Genomic DNA, 13,624 nt, shown 5'->3' on the forward strand with positions numbered 1-13,624 from the left:
ACAGCATTTAAAGTACCTGCACTCACAAAAAACACCGAATCTACACAGCATTTAAAGTACCAGTACTCACAAAAAACACCGAATCTACACAGCATTTAAAGTACCTGCACTCACAAAAAACACCGAATCCACACAGCATTTAAAGAACCGGTACTCACAAATACAGACCGAATCGACACAGCTTGTAAAGTGCCGGTACTCACAAAAACAGACTGAATCTACTCAGCTTGTAAAGTGCCGGTACTCACAAATACAGACCGAATCTACTGTGAAGTACCGGTACTCACAAAATCAAGTGTCATCCTCATCCCTCCCACCACCCCCTATCTCTGTCTCTTACTCCGTCTTTCTGTCAGTCTCTGTATGTCTTTTCTGTCTCTGTTCATAACGATTGTCAATTGTTTTCGTTTTCTCCTCCAAAAGAATGATTTTTAACTGCTCGACTTTTCGTGTAACAGGTTTACTTCATTTTCAAAGACGCAGTGTCGATTTCAGTTAATAGTATTTTTGTAATTACAAATGTTAATACAGAATACTATTCCATGAGTTTCATCAGTTGAAGTTTTACATGCTTCGATTTTTAGTTAATTTTCAACAAACAAAACAAGGGGAAGACAACCGCGCTCACTCAGAGAGAGGGAAAGAGAGAGACAGGGAGATAGGGTTTTTGTTATTATTTTTAAAGATCTTTTTTATGTTCTTTTTTTTATTTTTAGCTTTATTCTTTTTTCTGAACATCAGTGTTTAATCTTCATAATAAATCAATCTTATAAAAGTAATTGGTTTGAAATGACAAGATGTGTTCGTTTTTTAATGGGTTTTTTTCATGAAGTTATCGCGGTTGAAAGGCGTTGTGCTTAATCCTTATTTATCGTCTGTTCCACCTTTTCTTGCATCCTGGAGACCTTCAACAGTTTCTCTTGGAGACATCAAGTGCTGCATTTGCATAATGCCTTCTCTTTTTCTGTTTGCTTGTTTCACGTTGTTGTTGTTTTTAAAACAATTCCTGTGTTAAAGTTAGTGTGTTGATGGAATGATACGTGATGTAGCCAGTCTTGATACCGTCACTTGTTGGTGAAAGATCAAATATTGAGAACTGATTCAATCTTTGCTGGAGTAGTTTGTTTCTTTGCCCTATATAAATCTCTTTATTGCGATGTAAAAAAAAAAAAAAAAAAAAAAAAAAAATATATATATATATATATGTGTGTGTGTGTGTATAATTGTTTTCACAGAACTAAGACCTTTTATCATATTCATGTGCTCTCCTGCTTACTCACTATCCATAATTAATGTGTAGAAATGTCACAGGTCATGACGTATACATGACACGAGTTCAGTCACCACCAAGATTGTTTCCAATGCCAGCTTTATTTTTGTTTTATATTGTTTTATTTTATCTTATTTTATTTTATGTTTTGCAGGTCACGATAAAAATCTCCTTTATCTTGGTCATGTCACACAAGATTATCATAGGTCTTTGTCCGTAATATTCACAGAAATATAATACGTATTACCTTCCGGGCCCTTGTATGTCCATTTTAATCTAGGTCAATAATTAATTATAACGAAAAAAGAAAAGAAAAAAGAATAGCAACACCTGTTCTGGCTGAAGCCATGACATGATGATGATGATGATGATGATGTTGATAACTGTTAATTGTTCTGAAATATATAAAATGTTCTCATATGGATCAATGTAATTTTAACGTGATCTCAATGTAATTTTAATATGATCTCTTTGAATACTAAATGAAATAATCTAAAAGAAATAAGTAAATAAATGTATAATATTAAAGAAATAAGTAAATCAATGTCTGATGTCAAAGAAATAAGTAAATCAATGTCTGATGTCAAAGAAATAAGTCAGTCAATGTCTGATGTCAAAGAAATAAGTAAATCAATGTCTGATGTCAAAGAAATAAGTAAATCAATGTATGACGAGCTGTACCAAGTTTCTCTCTGCTTTTATGACTGTTTCCGGTCAGTTGTCAGGAGTGATGAGATTTGGAAAACCACCATGCAACCCAAACACAAATCATCTGCTCTTTCTGTCTCTGGTTTGTTTAGTGAGCTATGCTACATGTTAATTTCTCACGAGAAATTATAACATTGAAACTTACAGTGATCATCATCATTATCATCGTCATCATCATGTTGTTGTTATTATTATTGTTGTTGTGATTGTATACACTAGAGACATGTACATGACTAAACCAGTATTATTATCATTGATATTACAACTACTATTGCTACCACAACCCCCAGTTCTACTTCTTTTTTTAATTACTGTTTGAAGTGTTATCATTATTATAACAAACACCATTGTTATGATGATGATCATGACAACTCTGTCGGGTGTGTGTGTGTGTGTGTGGTGTGTGTGTTTGTGTGTGTTGTGTGTGTGTGTGTTTGTGGTGTGTGTTTGTGTTGTGTGTGTGTGTGTTGTGGTGTGTGTGTGTGTGGTGTGTGTGTGTTTGTGTTGTGTGTGTGTGTTGTGTTGTGTGTGTGTGTGGTGTGTGTTTGTGTTGTGTGTGTGTGTTTGTGTTGTGTGTGTGTGTTGTGTGTGTGTGTGTTTGTGGTGTGTGTTTGTGTTGTGTGTGTGTGTGTTGTGGTGTGTGTGTGTGTGGTGTGTGTTTGTGGTGTGTGTGTGTGTTTGTGGTGTGTGTGTGTGTGTGTGTGTGCTCTGTGTGTGTGTGGTGTGGTGGTGTGCGGTGTGTGGTGTGCTATGTGGTGTGTGTGGTGTGCTATGTGTGGTGTGCTATGTGGTGTGTGTGGTGTGTGCTCTGTGTGGTGTGTGCTATGTGTGGTGTGCTATGTGGTGTGTGTGGTGTGTGCTATGTGTGGTGTGCTCCGTGTGGTGTGTAGCTGTGCGGAATGACCGGAACAAGAAGCGGAAGCCGCAGAGAGCGGAGAGCAGTGTGGGCAGTGGAGGGGGGAGTGAGGAGGTGACAGAGGACGAGCACCAGCTGATCCGCCAGGTCCTGGAGGCTCACAGAACCACCTCCCCTTCCCACCCCGACACCCACACCCCGCCTCAACTCTCACCCGGGGTACGTCATGTCTGCACTGCATTCTGGGCAGGGCTTGGGTTGGGTTGTTGACTTGGGTTGTTGGCTTGGGTTGGGTTGTTGACTTGGGTTGTTGGCTTGGGTTGTGCTGTTGGGTTGGGTTGGGTTGGGTTGTGTTGTTGACTTGGGTTGGGTTGTTGGGTTGGGTTGGGTTGTGTTGTTGGCTTGGGTTGGGTTGGGTTGCTGGCTTGGGTGGTTGTTGGGTTGGGTTGGGTTGGGTTGTGTTGTTGGCTTGTGTTGTGTTGTGTTGTTGGCTTGTGTTGTGTTGTGTTGTTGGCTTGTGTTGTGTTGTGTTGTTGGCTTGGGTTGTGTTGTTGGCTTGGGTTGTGTTGTTGGCTTGGGTTGTGTTGTGTTGTTGGCTTGGGTTGGGTTGTTGGCTTGGGTTGGGTTGTGTTGCTGGCTTGGGTTGGGTTGTTGGCTTGGGTTGGGTTGTTGGCTTGGGTTGGGTTGCTGGCTTGGGTTGGGTTGTTGGCTTGGGTTGGGTTGTTGGCTTGGGTTGTGTTGTGTTGTTGGCTTGGGTTGGGTTGTTGGCTTGGGTTGTGTTGTGTTGTTGGCTTGGGTTGGGTTGTTGGCTTGGGTTGTGTTGTGTTGTTGGCTTGGGTTGGGTTGCTGGCTTGGGTTGTGTTGTGTTGTTGGCTTGGGTTGGGTTGTTGGCTTGGGTTGTGTTGTGTTGTTGGCTTGGGTTGGGTTGTTGGCTTGGGTTGGGTTGCTGGCTTGGGTTGGGTTGTGTTGCTGGCTTGGGTTGGGTTGTGTTGTTGGCTTGGGTTGGGTTGTTGGCTTGGGTTGGGTTGCTGGCTTGGGTTGGGTTGTGTTGCTGGCTTGGGTTGGGTTGTTGGCTTGGGTTGGGTTGTTGGCTTGGGTTGTGTTGTGTTGTTGGCTTGGGTTGGGTTGTTGGCTTGGGTTGGGTTGGGTTGCTGGCTTGGGTTGGGTTGTGTTGCTGGCTTGGGTTGGGTTGTGTTGTTGGCTTGGGTTGGGTTGTTGGCTTGGGTTGGGTTGGGTTGCTGGCTTGGGTTGGGTTGTTGGCTTGGGTTGGGTTGGGTTGCTGGCTTGGGTTGTGTTGTGTTGTTGGCTTGGGTTGGGTTGCTGGCTTGGGTTGTGTTGTGTTGTTGGCTTGGGTTGTGTTGCTGGCTTGGGTTGTGTTGTGTTGTTGGCTTGGGTTGTGTTGTTGGCTTGGGTTGTGTTGCTGGCTTGGGTTGTGTTGTGTTGTTGGCTTGGGTTGTGTTGCTGGCTTGGCTTGGGTTGTGTTGTTGGCTTGGGTTGTGTTGCTGGCTTGGGTTGTGTTGTGTTGTTGGCTTGGGTTGTGTTGTTGGCTTGGCTTGGGTTGTGTTGTTGGCTTGGGTTGTGTTGTTGGCTTGGGTTGTGTTGTGTTGTTGGCTTGGGTTGTGTTGTTGGCTTGGGTTGGGTTGGGTTGCTGGCTTGTGTTGTGTTGTGTTGTTGGGTTGGGTTGTGTTGTTGACTTGGGTTGTTGTGTTGTTGGCTTGTGTTGTTGGCTTGGCTTGGGTTGGGTTGTTGGCTTGTGTTGTGTTGTGTTGTTGGCTTGGCTTGGGTTGGTTTGGGTTGTTGATTTGGGTTGTTGATTTGGGTTGTGTTGTTGGCTTGGCTTGGGTTATGTTGTTGGGTTGTGTTGTTGACTTAGGTTGTGTTGTGGGCTTGGGATGTGTTGTTGACTTGGATTCTGTTGTTGGGTTGGGTTGTGTTGTTGAGTTGGGTTGGGTTGTTGATTTGGGTTGGGTTGTGTTTTTGGCTTGGGTTGGGTTGTTGGCTTGGGTTGTGTTGTGTTGTTGACAGTGGTGATGATGATGATAATGGTGATGATAACCAGATGATGGAGATGATCATCAGATGATGGATATGATAACCAGATGATGGAGATGATGATTACATGAAGGTGATGACAGAGATGATAACCAGATGAAAGTGATGATGGAGATGATATTCAGATGAAGATGATGACACAGGAGATCAGCGATGACAATGATGACGGGGATGACGATGTTCTGTGCAGGACCCAGCAGGGAACAAGGGGGAGTCAGCGGGCTTCCTGTGGGAGAAGGTCACAGAGTTGTCGTCCGCTGGCATCATGAAGATTGTGGACTTCGCCAAGAAGTTGCCCGGCTTTCTCACACTATCTACCTCAGATCAAATCACTCTTCTCAAGGCAGCGTGCTTAGAAATCATGGTCAGTAGCCTCTGTGTGTGTGTGTGTGTGTGTTCTTGTGAACGTGCGTGACGTCTTTTTCATGCGGTCTCCATCTGCCTTGTTGATAGTTTGGCCCCCCGTCCCCCGCCATTATTCTCTCTCCCTCTCTCTCTCTCACTCTTTCTTTCTTTCCACCTCTGTGTGTGTGTCCATCTGTATGTCTTCTGCCTGTTTTTTCCTCCTTCACCCCAATTAATGTGAAGTGTGTGTATTGTTGGTTTTCGTTGTCTGTGTAATATATGACGTGCTGCTGTTTCTTCTTTGCTCCGTCGAGGGCGGCTTGCAAAACGGCCACTTGAGCTTTTGCTGTTATGCCCTGTTAATGAATTTGTCTGCTCTTGTCTTTATCTCTTCTTCTTCTTCTTCTTCCTCTCTCTCTCTCTCTCCAGCCGAAGTATTAGGAACTGGATAATGTGTAAAAAGTCTGACCCAGGCAAAGTGTGCGGAGAATTTTTGAAATGAACGGAGAGTTTACTCACCCCTCTTTTGACAAAGCCATTTGATAAACTTGGCGAAACAACGCAGATTTGCAGGAAATGTACAATAACACCTTTGTTTAAAAGGAAAGGAAAATAAGCCAGGTGTGTTCAGTATGTCTGTAAGATGTGACATGACTGGTGAACACAGCGTCTCCGGAAGTGGGTTGAAGACCAGTTCACCACAACAGCAACCTTGTGAAAGGTTTCAGTTTCTCAAGGAGGCGTCACGTTCGGACAAATCCATATACGCTACACCGCATCTGCTATGCAGATGCCTGACAGACAGAACAAGAAGAACATTTTGTACCCTGTCCTTGTATATCTACATCTTTACTATGTGACGGGCGTCTTCATTGCTAGAAATGTTAAACTATATAGCCTATCTTCAAAGGAACAAAACCAGAATATGAACAGTGAAACGATGACATCTTGACACTAGTTTCAGTGATAAAGAAAACTGGACCAAAAAAAAGAAGAAAGAAGAAAAGAAAGTGGGGGGCGGGGAGGAATGTATGTTGAAATAACTTTGTTGATTACAAAAAAGCGTTCGACACCAGCAGTAAGTCACCAGAAGTCCACAGAAATGATGAATGATATAATCAATTCCATGTATGCTGCACAGGCATGCAGTATGCTCCAGTTGTGACAGAGTTCTTTAAATGTCCTCAGTGTGTCAAGGGTGTGTCTTCAGTGCATTCATATTTTCATTTTTAATGTCGCAATGGTGACAGATATCACGGATGGTGCGTTGTGGTGACAGATATCACGGATGGTGTGTTGTGGTGACATATCACGGATGGTGACATGATGGACGGTGTGTTGTGGTGACAGATATCACGGATGGTGTGTTGTGGTGACAGATATCACGGATGGTGACATGATGGACGGTGTGTTGTAGTGACAGATATCACGGATGGTGTGTTGTGGTGACAGATATCACGGATGGTGTGTTGTGGTGACAGATATCACGGATGGTGTGTTGTGGTGACAGATATCACGGATGGTGTGTTGTGGTGACAGATATCACGGATGGTGTGTTGTGGTGACATGGACGGTGTCTTGTAGTGACAGATATCACGTATGGTGTGTCATGTTGACAGATATCACGGATGGTGTGTCATGTTGACAGATATCACGGATGGTGTGTTGTGGTGACATGGACGGTGTGTTGTAGTGACAGATATCACGGATGGTGTGTCATGTTGACAGATATCACGTATGGTGTGTCATGTTGACAGATATCACGGATGGTGTGTCATGTTGACAGATATCACGGATGGTGTGTTGTGGTGACATGGACGGTGTGTTGTGGTGACATATCACGGATGGTGTGTTGTGGTGACAGATATCACGGATGGTGTGTTGTGGTGACAGATATCACGGACGGTGTGTTGTAGTGACAGATATCACGGATGGTGTGTTGTGGTGACAGATATCACGGATGGTGTGTTGTGGTGACATGATGGACGGTGTGTTGTAGTGACAGATATCACGGATGGTGCTTTGGTGTGACAGGTATTACGGATGGTGTGTCGTGTTGACAGATATTACGGATATGTTACTGCTACAACCCGGAGAAGGACATGATCCAGTTCTCCAACGGCACGTGGCTGAACCGGGAGGACCTGGAGCAGGGGGGCTTCGGGCCGCTCACCTCCACCATCTTCAGCTTTGCCAGGTCCCTGAAGGTCATGGACTCTGATGAGACAGAGTTCGCCCTTCTGTCGGCCATCTGCCTCATCAGCGGAGGTGGGGCCCTGTCTGGTTTATCCTGTCTCTGGCTTGTCCCCTGTCTCTGGTTTATCCTGTCTCTGGTATATCCTGTCTCTGGCTTATCCCCTGTCTCTGGTATATCCTGTCTCTGGTTTATCCTGTCTCTGGTTTATCCTGTCTCTTGCTTGTCCCCTGTCTCTGGGTTATCCTGTCTCTGGCTTGTCCCCTGTCTCTTGCTTGTCCCCTGTCTCTGGGTTATCCTGTCTCTGGCTTATCCCCTGTCTCTGGTATATCCCTGGTCTCTGGCTTATCCCCTGTCTCTGGTTTATCCCCTGTCTCTGGCTTGTCCTGTCTCTGGTATATCCCCTGTCTCTGGCTTATCCTGTCTTTGGCTTGTCCCCTGTCTCTGGCTTATCCTGTCTCTGGCTTATCCCCTGTCTCTGGCTTGTCCTGTCTCTGGCTTGTCCTGTCTCTGGCTTATCCCCTGTCTCTGGCTTATCCTGTCTCTGGCTTGTCCTATCTCTGGCTTGTCCCCTGTCTCTGGCTTGTCCCCTGTCTCTGGTATATCCTGTCTCTGGTTTATCCCCTGTCTCTGGCTTGTCCTGTCTCTGGTATATCCCCTGTCTCTGGTATATCCTGTCTCTGGCTTATCCCCGGTCTCTGGTTTATCCTTGTGTCTCTGGTTTACCCCTGTCTCTGGTTTATCCTGTCTCTGGCTTGTCCTGTCTCTGGCTTGTCCCCTGTCTCTGGTATATCCTGTCTCTGGCTTGTCCCCTGTCTCTGGTTTATCCTGTCTCTGGCTTGTCCCCTGTCTCTGGTTTATCCTGTCTCTGGCTTGTCCCCTGTCTCTGGCTTGTCCCCTGTCTCTGGTTTATCCTGTCTCTGGCTTGTCCCCTGTCTCTGGCTTGTCCCCTGTCTCTGGCTTATCCTGTCTCTGGCTTGTCCCCTGTCTCTGGTTTATCCTGTCTCTGGCTTATCCTGTCTCTGGCTTATCCTGTCTCTGGGTTATCCCCTGTCTCTGGCTTATCCTTGTGTCTCTGGTTTATCCTTGTGTCTCTGGTTTATCCTTGTGTCTCTGGTTTATCCTTGTGTCTCTGGTTTATCCTTGTGTCTCTGGTTTATCCCCTGTCTCTGGTTTATCCTGTTACCCCTTGGTTGGTAAGAAAAAATAGCTTCGGTTTTGGGTTAAGACAGATGGTCAATAGTTCGCATTTAGTTATTAACAAAATAATGAAAACGATGTTGATAAGATAAGAAAAGAATAACTTTATTATCTCCAACTGGAGAAATTTGGTCAGGTGCATTATCACAACATAGACAAGTAAACAACATGGGGACCATAACTGTAAAAGCCAACTACAGCCCCTACAAATATTACGAAGATACAAACGTAAAAAATATCACATACATCGTTTCATACATACATCCACACACTGCAGGTAATAACTAGTATTCTTAATGTAAAAACAGAAAGAATTAAGAAACATTATTTGAATATAATTATAAACATAGCCTACTATACTGCACATTGATTATAATAGACAGACAAGATAAGAATAAAGATGAATTGCGGAAAACCACAACCAGATAATCAGCACACACCCGCACCACAGCCCCTCCTCCCCCACCACCCACCCCACAAACGCGGATAACTTGATTTGATGATAATAGGTTGTACAATAATAACTGATTGATATCTGCTGTTGAGGAAATCATGTAACCCCATATTTATTGATTCAGTATGCTCATGATTGTATGATATGTGTCTTAGCAGAGGTTGGTGGTTGTTTTTTTTAAAAATCATCATTATTAGCATCAACGTTATTACTATTACCATCATCATCGTAATAATAAGAAGAGTAGTTGTTGTAGTAGTTTTGATTTTTTATTGCCATCTTCATCATCACCATCATCCTCGGCATTACTGATCACATCACCATCATCACCATTACTGATCACATCACCACAGTCATCATTATCATCATCGCCATTACTGATCACATCACCATCATCCTCACCATTACTGACCACATCACCATCGTCATTATCATCACCATCATCCTCGCCATTACTGATCACATCACCATCACTGACCACATCACCATGGTCATTATCATCATCCTCGCCATTACTGATCACATCACCATGGTCATTATCATCATCACCATCATCCTCGCCATTACTGATCACATCACCATTACTGATCACATCACCATGGTCATTATCATCACCATCATCCTCGCCATTACTGATCACATCACCATTTCTGATCACATCACCATCACTGATCACATCACCATTTCTGATCACATCACCATGGTCATCATTATCATCCTCACCATCATTACTGATCACATCACCATCCTCCTCACCATCACTGACCTCATCACCATGGTGGGTGTGTCTGACAGACCGGTCCGGCCTGACGGAAGTGGAGAAGATCGAGCAGATGCAGGAGCCTCTGTTGGAGGCCCTCAAACACCACATCCGCTCCCGCCGCCCCGACCGGCCCCACATCTTCGCCAAGGTCCTCATCAAGTTGACCGACCTCCGGAGCATCAGCGTCAAAGGTGAGCAGTGTGTTCGCCGTGTGCTCGGCAGTATGTCCTCCATGTGTTGAGCAGTGTGTCCTCCCCTCCATGTGTTGTGTAGTGTGTCCTCCGTGTGTTGAGCAGTGTGTCTTTCATGTGTTGTGTCGTGTGTCGTCCATGTGTAGAGTAGTGTGTCGTCCATGTGTTGAGCAGTGTGTCGTCCATGTAGTGTGTCCTCCGTGTGTTGAGCAGTGTGTCCTCCGTGTGTTGAGCAGTGTGTCCATGTGTTGAGTAGTGTGTCCTCCATGTGTTGAGCAGTGTGTCCTCCATGTAGTGTGTCCATGTGTTGAGCAGTGTGTCCTCCATGTAGTGTGTCCTCCATGTGTTGAGCAGTGTGTCGTCCATGTGTTGAGCAGTGTGTCGTCTATGTGTTGAGCAGTGTGTCCTCCATGTAGTGTGTCGTCCATGTGTTGAGCAGTGTGTCCTCCATGTAGTGTGTCCTCCGTGTGTTGAGCAGTGTGTTGGGTGTCCTCCATGTGTTGAGCTGTGTGTCCTCCATGTGTTGAGCAGTGTGTCCTCCATGTGTTGAGTAGTGTGTTGGGTGTCCTCCATGTGTTGAGCAGTGTGTTGGGTGTCCTCCATGTGTTGAGCTGTGTGTCCTCCATGTGTTAAGCAGTGTGTCGTCCATGTGTTGAGTAGTGTGTTGAGTGTCCTCCATGTGTTGAGCTGTGTGTTCTCCATGTGTTTAGTAGTGTGTTGGGTGTCCTCCATGTGTTGAGCAGTGTGTTGGGTGTCCTCCATGTGTTGAGCTGTGTGTCCTCCATGTGTTGAGCTGTGTGTCCTCCATGTGTTGGGTAGTATGTCGTCCATGTGTTGAGCAGTGTGTCGTCCATGTGTTGAGCAGTGTGTCGTCCATGTGTTGAGTAGTGTGTTGAGTGTCCTCCATGTGTTGAGCAGTGTGTCCTCCATGTGTTGAGTAGTGTGTTGGGTGTCCTCCATGTGTTGAGTAGTGTGTTGGGTGTCCTCCATGTGTTGGGTAGTGTGTCGTCCATGTGTTGAGCAGTGTGTCGTCCACGTGTTGAGCAGTGTGTCGTCCATGTGTTGAGCAGTGTGTCCTCCATGTGTTAGGTAGTGTGTTGGGTGTCCTCCATGTGTTGTGGTGTGTCCTCCATGTGTTAGGTAGTGTGTTGGGTGTCCCCCATGTGTTGAGCAGTGTGTCGTCCATGTATTGGGTAGTGTGTCGTCCATGTGTTGAGCAGTGTGTCGTCCATTTGTTGAGCAGTGTGTCGTCCATTTGTTGAGCAGTGTGTCGACCATGTGTTGGGTAGTGTGTCGTCCATGTGTTGAGCAGTGTGTCGTCCATGTGTTGAGCAGTGTGTCGTCCATGTGTTGAGCAGTGTGTCCTCCATGTGTTGAGCAGTGTGTTGGGTGTCCTCCATGTGTTGAGCAGTGTGTCCTCCATGTGTTGAGTAGTGTGTCGTCCATGTGTTGAGTAGTGTGTCGTCCATGTGTTGAGTGTGTCGTCCATGTGTTGAGTAGTGTGTCCTCCATGTGTCGTTGCATCTCTGCGGTGTGCTGTGTCCTCAGCCCCGTGTCCTTGGTTTCCGTCTGTTGTGTTTGTCACTGGTCACGTGGTCTGCCTCTTGGTGTGCCGTGTCTGTTGTGTCGGTCATTGTGCTCACGTGTCGCTTGTTGCTCATATTCTGGGATGCATGTCCAGAAAATATTCACTTGCTGTTTGTTTACAAGGGGTGTTTGCTTAACATGCAACCTTGAATTTCATATTTTTGTTCTCCGTTTCGTTCTGTTATTTACTGTGTTTGGTGGAATGGTGCACTGGATTGGAAATGAACAGGGTTTGTTTTACTCTCCCGTCTGTAAATTTCAGTTGCTATTTTCATGCGACACACACACTGCTTGCCAAAACAAAGAATGTCTGTGGACGTGGCATGCTGCATTGTTTTCGTTCGTTGCCTTTGCATCTATTTTAAGAATGCTGGTTACACTCGATTTGTGTAAAGCTACCTTGCTGATACCAGTTCATGTTCAACACTTCAGTTTTTGCACAGCCCCTAGCTTGAGTGTGATGTCGCTGCAAGCTTTCAAAGTGCTTGACGTGTACAACACAGTAACTTATTTCCTTTGGTTTTCTTTGCCACTTGACACACAGCCATGTTTGTTTTGCACTGCTTGAAGAAAGAGAGCTTTGTATATTGTTGAGTTAGTGAGGGTGGCGCTGTGGACTGTGTGTGTGTGAAGAAAGATGTGTTGCTTTGCTCCCCGCCTGGCTTACTGCTTTCCGTCCTTTGCATCTAGGTGAAAAGCAGGTGCTGCATTTTGCCCTGGACTGCATTAGCAGCATTCTGGACCCCGTCAAGAGCGACGTGCGGCAGGAGGGGCGGGGAGGGGTGTGGGGCAAGGTGGAGGTGGCGGGACCTAGCGGCGCCATGACCACCCACACCACCCCCTCCCCCAACAGCCAGGGACTCCTCCACCACCACCACCCATCCTCCTTTTTCGGCGTTGCCGGATCTTCTTCCTCCGGTGATCTGCAGGCAGCGACTTCCTCCTTCCTGGGCGATCAGCTGCCCACCGACCCCGCGCCGCCTGCCTACTTCATGTCGTACTCCATGAGGCAGGCCCTCACGCCAGACAGACAGACCCTCAGTGACGTGGGCAGGCAGACACTCAGTGACGTGGGCAGGCAGACACTCAGTGACGTGGGCAGGCAGACCCTCAGTGATGTAGGCAGACAGACCCTCAGTGACGTGAGCAGGCAAACCCTCAGTGACGTGAGCAGGCAGACCCTCAGTGATGTAGGCAGGCAGACCCTCAGTGACGTGGGCCCCCGGGCCAGACACTACTCTGGGGACGCTGGGGGCGGGGGGGCCGTGCTGATGCGGGGCTTACAGCGGGCCATGCAGTACAAGGCAGACGGTTCTCTTAGCCCCCAGGGGGCGCTCCTCTCCGCCCTCCCCCCACCTACTTCCAGGGACACCTCCTCACTCCCCCCGCCCTCCCTCCTCCACGTCAAGTCGGAGTCTCCCTCCTCCTCCACCCCCTCCTCCTCCCTCTTCCCCACGGGGGACCTGGAGGGTCACTTTGACCCGAGAGCGGGAGGGGAGGGGGGCGGGGGTCACGGTGACCGGGTGGCCCTGTACGGCGGGGGGAGAGGGGGGTACCCCCCTCCCGTGTCCAGCCCCGCCTTCCCCTCCTCCCTCTCTCTGCGGGCCGCCCCTCCCCACACCCCCTCCCAGCTGTATGACCCGGGCATCACCAGCACCAGCTCCAGCAGCGGATCTAACGGCCCGCTGGGGGCAGGCCCGTCTGCCTGGAGAGGCCTGGAGGTCCGCGAGGCCCACAGCACGGCCTCCCCGATGACGTCACAGGGCCTCCAGGGCCTGGAGCAGCCCGCGGTCCACAGCCAGGGGTCAGACTCGAACCCTCTGTCCATCGGCCAGCTAATCGGCGGAGCCATGAAGATGGAGCCCGGGGACTGGATCAACTATGACGCCCACTGAGGGGGGTGGGAGAGGTGGGTGGGGAGGGAGGTGGTTTGTCTGTGTCCCACCCCCTTCATGTCCACCTCCCTCACTGACTGACGGCGGAGGTTGAGTGCTGTCTGTGTGC

The 13,624-nt window shown here is 47.4% G+C and overlaps 1 protein-coding gene across 1 annotated transcript in view; it reads left to right on the forward strand.

Moving 5' to 3' along the window:
* LOC143292152 (retinoic acid receptor beta-like) overlaps positions 1-13,624 on the forward strand; it is a 75,656-nt gene that overhangs the window by 30,155 nt on the left and 31,877 nt on the right. The window contains exons 4-7 of the mRNA XM_076602339.1: positions 2,869-3,053; positions 5,077-5,250; positions 7,295-7,499; positions 9,875-10,033. Of these exons, the coding sequence (XP_076458454.1) occupies positions 2,869-3,053; positions 5,077-5,250; positions 7,295-7,499; positions 9,875-10,033 (723 nt within the window). The remainder of the gene's footprint in view (positions 1-2,868; positions 3,054-5,076; positions 5,251-7,294; positions 7,500-9,874; positions 10,034-13,624) is intronic.

The sequence above is a fragment of the Babylonia areolata genome, chromosome 18 (genome assembly GCF_041734735.1).
Source record: "Babylonia areolata isolate BAREFJ2019XMU chromosome 18, ASM4173473v1, whole genome shotgun sequence".
NCBI classification, from domain to species: domain Eukaryota; kingdom Metazoa; phylum Mollusca; class Gastropoda; order Neogastropoda; family Buccinidae; genus Babylonia; species Babylonia areolata.